This window comes from Dipteris shenzhenensis, chromosome 8, assembly GCF_047967505.1.
Source record: "Dipteris shenzhenensis isolate YYH24624 ecotype China chromosome 8, Dip_SZ_1.0, whole genome shotgun sequence".
NCBI classification, from domain to species: domain Eukaryota; kingdom Viridiplantae; phylum Streptophyta; class Polypodiopsida; order Gleicheniales; family Dipteridaceae; genus Dipteris; species Dipteris shenzhenensis.
Window position 1 is genome coordinate 2,305,479 of NC_141603.1, and position 9,253 is coordinate 2,314,731.

The following is a 9,253-nucleotide window of genomic DNA, read 5'->3' on the forward strand; positions in this document are numbered from 1 at the left end:
CAAAAGTACCCCCATATTCAACGGAGTTCTTGTGTTGCCCATTGTTTGAATAATCTGTTGAAACTTGAAAGACATTGGCAAATTACCTTGGGTAAAAACTGTAATTGATAATGGAAGAGAGATAGTTGGGTTCATTGCTTCGCCGACTCATTGAAATGAGACCTGCTCTTAAGCAGGTTGTGGCAAGCCCATCGTGGGATGCATGGCCCACTTCAAAGCAAGCTCTTGGGATATTGGTCTACTATTTGTGCATAGGCAGCGATGACTTTTGGGCTGATGCATCACACTTTTATGACTTGTGTAAGCCGATTGTCTTGTTGCATTTTATTGGCAACGTATATGAGGGGATGGATCGTATGATAGAAAATATCAGAGTGTTAGAGAAAGATCCATGCAGGTTGAAAGAGTTGGAGGACTTGGTTGTGACTAGGTGGAATCAGTACTACTCTCCCATTCATGCGGCTGCATTTGTGTTGGACCCAGAGTTTCAACACAAGGACACTGCACAACAAAGTGATGCAGAGGTGGTCCGTGGTTGGAACCTCACTTTTCAGAAGATGGTGCAAATGTCAGAGGCTCGCTGGACAGTGAAGGACCAGCTCGCGAATTACCGCAATAAGGAGGGCATATTTGGATGGCCAGATGCCCAACATGACAGGTAATCTTAACTCATTTAATACTATTTAATGATTCATAATTTTCAGATTTCATGAGCTTTGCCATATATCTGAATTTTATGGGCTTTAAAATTTCAGATTTCGAGTTTGGTCTATTACATGGTGGGAGGACTATGGAGCTGATTCCCCACAGCTGCAATCGCTTGCCATTCGGATTCTCAGCTAGGGTTGTAGCTCCTCTTGTGAGCGGATGTGGGTAGGAGCGCATGTGGAGCAGCTTTGCCCACATCCATACAAAGAAGAGGAACCGTCTTAAAGCGCAGGGCGAACGATCTTGTCTTTGTTAATGCAAACTTGCGTTTGCTTAACAAGATGAGACAGGAGTACACTCATGACAAGCTCATTGGTTTTCATAAGCCTGATAACGCCCTCACTGATGATGATGAGGGGGGGGAGGAGGACAACGACGATGAGGAGATGGTAGTGGAGGAGGAGGAGGAGGAGGAGGACTCTTGAGCAGTTGAGCTATCTAGATTCTAGAATCTACATTCTAGATTTTGATCATATCACCAGTAATGTAGCAACTGGCCTTCCTAGGCTTTTGGGAATCTGAATTTTATACTTTTGACTTGAGTCTTGAGTCTTGACTCTTGACATATATGAATCATATATTATATTGCCTTTGGCATTTTGTAACTTGTCAATGGTCAATCTTCAACTTTTCTCATTGCAGGATAAGGGTAAGCAGGCCGCACCCTAGCACGGGGACCATTCAGACGGTTAGGATGTTTTTTCTGCTCCACACAGGGGTTTTATGGCAGATGCCCGTGGTGCCTATGAGCATCAGTCTTCTGGACCATTGCATGTACCCCATCTTGGGGATTATCTGGACTTACATGATGCATTTTCTGTGCCACAGAGCACCTTCTTGCAGGATGTTAGGCCATCTTTTGGTTCTAAGCTTTTTGCATCTATGCAGGCTGAGCCGTCTCTTTTGGGCCGACCCGTTGGTGTGCATCCGGCTAGTGCTCCTTTCACCACACCAACGAGTATGCCTAGAGATGGCTTGGGTTTATATGGCAGCCCACACCGTTGGAAGAGAGGTCAGTCCTCTTCTCAGCCCTTTGGTATGCCATCATTTCGGAGAGATGCATTTGGCAGAGGGACCCAGCCCGAGGTTCATGCTCCTATCGCTCTCCCAGCGAGCACATATAGCCATACGCAGCCAGTGCATCAAATAGCAGCAGCTTCTACGCAGCAGGGGATTGGTGGTGGGCAGCAAGCCACTTTTGATGACATGTTGGCAGATTCTTTGTGTTCATATAGAGGCCATCAAACTTGAGATGCCCTTCTCCGATTATGTGAACCTCAAGCGTGATGATGCCCGCACTTCTAGAGGTTACACACACAAGAATTATGCAGCCAAGGATATCAAGGAGAAACTCACAGTGCATAAGTTTAAAGGGGACAGTCGCACTCCCAATGAGTTAGAGGAGTGACTCACGAAGCTGGAAGACTGTTTCCTCTTCTACCCCAAGTTTGAGGAGGAGTGCATCATTTTTGCAGGTATGCATGTGCAAGACTATGCCCACACATGGTGGCGATACATGAGGGTTTCGCCTTAGAGACCAACCTCTCCTCCCTCTCTCTATCTCTCTATCCCCTCATCCTTCTCTCTCTTCCTCTCTCTTTCCCCTTCTTTTCTCTTCTCCTCCCTTCCTTCTGCTATTCTCTCCCCATCTCCAAATTTCGTCCCTTCCCCCTTCTCTACAGTCCCATAGCCATGCTTGAGCGCTCTCTCTCTCTCTCTCCCTCCCTCCCCCAAAAAGTCCCAGGAGGGATGAGAGAGATAGGTTTCTTCCACCATTATATGCAACAATGCTTATGGGTTTGAAATGCCACAAAGCCACGTGGCCTGAATGAGCCCATATATCCAGCTCCCATATCCAGTAGATGTTGTCCTTATCTATTGATATGTGGTGCATCCTCTGAACGTCTTGTTATCCCAAGCTCTGTCGGGTCTATCTCCGGTACTCTGAGGTGATCAGCCTGGATGTCAAGTAGGCCCACTTGTCTGTCCCCTGTACATGCATTGAAGTTACCTTAACAATCTTTGCCATTTGGGTACGTTTGCACTTTGGCAAGTTCCCACACTGTAGGGACTCCTCTTTTTAGTAATCATTGAACAAGGGCTAGAGCAGTAAGGAGAGTTTCTTGGCTCCACATCTATTGTATGATTACATTGTTCTTAAGAGTTGTTCTAATTCTCCATTTGTTTTACAATTGAAGCAATTCAAGTTTGAACAACAACCCCCTTAGCATTACCCAAACCCTTCCAAGTGGGTCACATACCAAGGCATGGAAATGCAACTATTGTGCACACCTTCTCACAAGCTCTACAACATGATTGATTCATCATGTATATGGTTTGGTGGGAGGGGCATTTTTGCATCTCCTACTTGCTCCCCTAATATTGCACACGCTGTTATCACACATAATGCACACCATTTTCATGAGCCTCTCAATCCTATAATGCAACTACAAAGGAGGATTTGATGCACATGAGAACAAGATCGAGGAGGGTGCAATTCCATGCATCTAGAGACAATGTGGCTACGAGTATCTTCAATTGTAGGGATCCAGGTATATTGGGTACCTTAATTTCAAGGAGTTGGTAGAATGAGCAGCAACGCGTTGCTGATATTGATATTGCCAAGACAATCATTGCATGCAATCTTGCGTTCAATGTTTTACAAACTCCATAGTGGAAGAAAATGATTAAGGTTATTGCAAGCTACAGACATATGGAGAATGATTAAGGCTATTGCAGCTATGGAAGCTACAGACACATGGATAGGCTTGAGCTACAAGGCAATGCACACGAATGCGCATGATGATGAGATAGGAAGATCAACAGTGCTATTGACCTAATCAAGGAAAGATGGAAGGAATTTGGTTGGAGCATTCGCTCTGATGGTGAGAGTAATCTTCAATAGTTAAAGACATTGGGTGGTCCAATGTAGGTAAACCATAAAGTGATAATCCACTAAGGCTATCAAGTTATAGTCACACACACACACAACAACCACACACATATTTATATATCGGAAAATTGTTTCTAAAGGTCAAGGAACTTCGTGTACTCGAACCTAAGGTTTCGTACCTGACTACCTAACAACTATGCTAAATAGATTACAAATGCAGCACTTATATTGCATATCTGCATGAGAACTTACCTCAGACATTTACAAGCTGACAAGCATATGCATTGGAAGAGTGCCACGAAATAACAAATCAACACGATCATAATAACCACACTGATCCAATTGCTTCCATCTAGAAAGAATGTGGTTGCATGCAAGTGGGTTTATAAAAAGAAACTTAAAGCGAGAGGTCTATTGATAAGTACAAAGCAAGGATGGTTGCCAAAGACGAGGAGGTAGATTCTAATGAGGTGAACCATAAAGTGATAACCTACTAACACTATCAAGTTATAGTCATACACACACAACCACTCACCTATTTCTAACATTTCTTAAGTTCAAGGAACTTTAGGTACTCGTACCTAAGATTTCGTATGTGACTATCTAACAACTATGCCAAATAGATTACAAATGCAATACTCATATTGCATAGTCGAATATTGAATTCAAAGTAGAGATCATAGTTGGTTGTCATGGAGTACCAACCTGTTGATGCTGTCCCATCAAGGCTGATCACAAAGCTGCCAATTATTCATGTTGCTTTGCGGTCCATCCTTTGCAATGTGCACTCCACATAGCTTTCTACACTGTGCATCCCAATGCGGTGGTGTCCAGACTCCATGCTCTGCATTGCTCCTTGCATCTATTGCACAGTTGTAGGTACTTGCCAGGGCTTTATGGGCTGCGGGTAGTCAAGGCTGAAGTAGAGTCACACCCCACCAGCAAAACCGAACAGGGGAGCGGAGAGCGACGGCAAGAGCAGATTCACAAAGTAGGCATTGTACGTCTGGATGTTGATTTTAGGTCGGAATGATTTTTTTGGTGGGACGGTAAAAAACCTAACGTACCTAATGAGTACCCGAGAGTACCTAAAGTTTCTATTGCATCTAACTATAGTTGGGTTTGAAATGTGTCCTTTATGATGAGGGGCGTTAGAGATGCTTAGCAATGCCTTTTTCCCGTAAGGGGTGCGTCGAAAAAAGGAGTAAAGATAAATAAATTAGTTTAAAACAATATACACAAGGAAAAAGTAAATAAATACATAAATAAATATAAATATAAATGTTGATTTTTTAAATTAATTAGTTGGTAATTTTTTTTGGGTGTGTCCCCCTCTAAAGGGACACATATATACGTGTGTGTGTGCGCACATGTGTATGTATGTATGTATAGGGTCGGGTTTTGGGTTAGTGGATTCGGTGAGGAAATGTTAGTAATATTAATCTCTAATGGAATAAGGGGCTAGGCCTAGGGGCACTTTTTTCGTTTATAAGATCTTTTCTATGCTAATCTCAGTTAGAGGTTAAGTGTGTGGGTGAGTTAGTCACAACACATCCCTAGTTAGGGTCCATCGTAGGGTTTTGTCTCTATGACTAGCCGAGTGTACTCTTTTCATTGTTGCTGCTGCAATCTCCTTTTAGCTTCCTTCAGCTTTGTATTCTCCTGAACTCTTGCTTCCATTTCCAATATCTGGTGTTACAGCAATAACAGTTACTGTGAATTGTATCTGATTGTGCACTTTGGCGTGCGGCTGTTGTTGTAAAACTACTGTATTGTGGCTGCACATGCTTGCTGGGATGTGGTAACCCACATGTGTGCCTCAATCCACAGTGACTGTGACTGGTCTGAGAGGGGCAGCTCTTGCTGTAGAGAGAGGATGGCTACGCATGCATACTGGACTACACCCTGTTGCGCAGATGTTCAAAGCGAACTATTGTAAAAGTTTGAAGACGATTGGCATGGGGATTGGTGGCTTGTGTTAGTCCGTGAGCTGTCTGTGAACTGTCTTGTGTAGGCAGTTGTATTTACTGGCCTGTTGTGGGTCGTTGCCTTGATTTTTCTGGCTTGGCCCCGTGTGGGTGGTCGGAATTCTGCCCTGTTTGAGTAATAGACAAAGCTGACCTGGCCCTGTGTGTGTGGTCACCTTGTATTCAGTGCTTGGCCCATGGGAGAGTGTTGGAACATGGGAACATGTGATGTGTGTGCAGACCCCTCGTGTGGGCTATGTGAACTAATGGGAAAATCGAGGCTGAAATGCCTCATAAATGTGCTGCTTGACATGTAGATTTGGGGGGGCTTTAGTCGCATATGCAGATGTGTGATGACTTGGTGGAACCTCTCCTCAAATGTCCTGCCGCTTTTCGGGGGCTTGGGGAGGCTTGCACATCTAAGGAGCAGGGTTTGGGACCCCTGCATGCGGTGCTATCCGTTAGTGACAGGTGGCATGGACAGTGCAAACAAGTAGGGTATTGATGTTGGTTACCAGTTACAAGAACACAGGTCAAAGCATTTCATACCTTGCACAGTCAAGACTTCCAATCTTTCTAAACATGCACATTACCTGTACATTGTCTCCTAAAAAGCCACACATCTGTTTGAAAAGCAAGAGACATAAAACAAGAGAAAGTAAGCCCATTGTGTCAACGCAATTTGATGTGGGAGTAAGCCTGCAGAACACATTTCTAGGCTTGGGATTAAACCTGCAGAACAAATTCTGAATTCCCTCTCTTTACCTATTGTTTGTTGGGGCTAAATGCTCGTAAAATTCTTTTGTACCGGGCATTGGGGAGTTCTTGGGCTTTCAGGCGGAATCTGGTTTTGGAACTTCGAAGTCCATGCTTTTTGTTTTGAATGTTTGATGTTTGCAGGCTAAAAGAACAATGTGGATTGATTATTGAAAAGAATTTTGCAAATACCTGAGTGAGGCAAGCGCCCATTCTGCCTAATCTCTGGGTTCATCCACTTGAATATCATGCGATGGCGTGTTATAATATCTGAGCTTGTTGCCCTTGACAGGGTTGCCTTGAAACTGATACAATCTAGGCCTCTGCTTTGGGAGCTTTCTTCCTGTACCCCCGGCGGCCAATGAAGCTCGGGTCTTTGAAACCCTAACAGTGTATTTCGTTTACTATTTGAGTGGTAAGAGGGGGCCCACTTTGGTGTAAGTTCTTCACCTGAACAGGGATGCCTTGAAATCCTATATGTGTAGAGGGTGGAGTTAAAGCCTATGCTATTTGCGTGGTAAGAGGTTCTTGCCTGAACAAGGATGACTTTAGATATGTCGAGAGGGTGACTTTACAGTCTCTGGTGTGAAATATTTCTTCCTGAACCCCAGCAAGGACATGCATGAACCCCAAGGCCACCTTGTCCCGAAAGACTGTTATTGTTTCTTTTACTATCCACCTCACTCCAATATTTATAATGTTCTTAAGCTTGATCTCATTACGTAGAAACGGATTCTTATCCTTGTAAATATTTGTCACAATATGCTAATGTCACACTTAATAGTTGTCTTGTTTGGAGCTCGCATTGAGGCTTGGAAAAACATATTTTGTGAGACAATAATCCTTGATTGTCCATTCATTTGTGTAACGTTCAATGAACATCAGACTCGATCTCGGTACATAGAAATGGATTCTTATCCTTGTGTAAAGATTTTTTATCATATGCTAGTGTCACACTTAATAGTTGTCATCTCCTTTGGAGCCCGCAGATGGCATGGAAAAATGTATTTTCCGAGACAGTAGTCCTTGATTCTCCATTCATTTGTATAACATTTCATTGGAATACAATAAAATGTTTGTTCCAGAGAAAATCCCTGTATTGTGGATTCATCTTTTTTGTAACGGATGTCTCCCCACCTGCCCTGACGTTTGATTCCCACCTAGAGGGTTTGGAGGGGGGGGGGGGGCAAAGCAATGTGGTCTGCCATTCTTTTTGTTTATTTCATGCATGCTTTTTTTTTTTTCCTGGGCAGGTTGACGAGAAAGGCTTATCGACAGCAACAGCGGATCGAATAGGGACCTTTGTGCAGAAAAAAGGTGATCCTTGGGTAGTTCTTACTGAACTGAGACAAGCTGGCAGCCCTTTTTTGCAGCATCAGGGATCAAGTCATGCCTTAGAAGAATTATCACTTCTTTTTGGGTATCTACAGGCTGCAAAGTGTCTCCATAGGATTGTATTTGATCTGAGCTTAGCAAGGGGCCTTGATTATTATACAGGCGTAATTTATGAAGCTGTGTTCAAGGGAACTACCCAGGTAAGGCAGTAAGAGAGGAAACCATACTCTAGAAATGGAAGTATATATATACTTGATGAATTGTATGTAATGCGCTTCTAACCACTTGAAAATTGCAAACCTGCTAGGTGGGATCAATAGCTGCAGGAGGTCGTTATGACAACCTGGTGGGCATGTTCAGTGGAAAACAAGTGCCGGCCGTTGGTGTTAGTCTTGGTATAGAGCGTGTGTTTGCTATTATGGAAGCAGAGCATCAGGTACCATTTCCTAAATACAGATCAGTACTGTGATAATGCATGCCAATAATTGAACCTCTTAGTAAATTTTTTGTTACAACTCTACTGAGGGAATATTGAGATGCTTACTTTCAACTTGCAGTGTAATCATAAAGAACCTAAGGGTTTCATTCTTGTGTGTTTGAACAGCACCTCAGAGCCACACAGACAGAGGTTCTTGTTGTTGCACTTGGTGATATTGTGAAAGTAGCAATTGACATTGTCAAGGAGCTCTGGGTTGCAAAAGTTAAAGCGGAGTTTAGTTGTGTCTCACCCAACAAAATCATGAAACAGGTGGATTATGCAAAAAGCAAACAAATTCCATGGATGGTTGTTGTTGGGCAGGATGAGCTTGACAAAGGCGTTGTCCGGCTGCAAAGTATTGTTACAAAGGAAGCAGAACAGGTATCAAGAGCTTGCCTTGTGAGTGAGTTGCAAGTCCGTATTAGTCTTCCTGGTAAAGTGGATTTTCCCATTGCTGTTCTGTGAGCAACAAGCATGCTCTTCTTTCATTTTGTCTTACGAATGTCATAGTGGCAACCAAAGGGTTTAAGAACCTTTCTAGATATGTTCAATTATCACGGCTACTGTACATGTGAGCTATTGGAAAGTTTCCTGACATTTCAAGGTTTATACCTAGTGACAGGGCTGTCAGAGTGTATTTTGTGAAAATGCCTTTGAATTCTGCTGGAAGAAAAGTAGGAATAGTTTGAGAAGAGCAAGTTCAGGAAGAGGTCAAAGCTCCTCTCTTGTGGGGTTGTTCTTCTTGAATCATTTTGGAAATTTGAGTCATGTTTACTGTTTGGTGGTTTCCGACTTGGGTGACCTATTGTATGGAGTAATTGTAGGTTCATGAACTCGGGTTTTGAAGCCCAAAAAAATAACTGTTGAGATATCTGCGTGCGCTGTGGTTGGGCATTTGATAAGAGACTTACAGTCGTTTCATATTGATTCTGTCTTACTCATCCTCTGTGTGTGTGTGTGTGTGTTTATGTGCGTGGTTTCACAAAAAAGGTGTTTATGCGCGTGCCCGGTGTGCTTGAAGTCAGTCCATATTTGGGCACTATGGACTATATATAGGACCATAATCATAAGTCTTTGGTGACCTTGGCTTGTTTATAATTTCTTCTGTGCTTCTCT

The 9,253-nt window shown here is 43.2% G+C and overlaps 1 protein-coding gene across 1 annotated transcript in view; it reads left to right on the forward strand.

Annotated features, from left to right (window-relative positions):
* The window catches only part of LOC147898949 (Class II aaRS and biotin synthetases superfamily protein), a 49,044-nt gene extending 40,147 nt beyond the window's left edge, over positions 1 to 8,897 (forward strand). Inside the window, exons 5-7 of the mRNA XM_087377990.1 lie at positions 7,578 to 7,859; positions 7,967 to 8,095; positions 8,264 to 8,897. Of these exons, the coding sequence (XP_087234116.1) occupies positions 7,578 to 7,859; positions 7,967 to 8,095; positions 8,264 to 8,602 (750 nt within the window). The 3' untranslated portion in view covers positions 8,603 to 8,897. The remainder of the gene's footprint in view (positions 1 to 7,577; positions 7,860 to 7,966; positions 8,096 to 8,263) is intronic.
* The last annotated feature ends 356 nt before the right edge of the window (positions 8,898 to 9,253 follow it).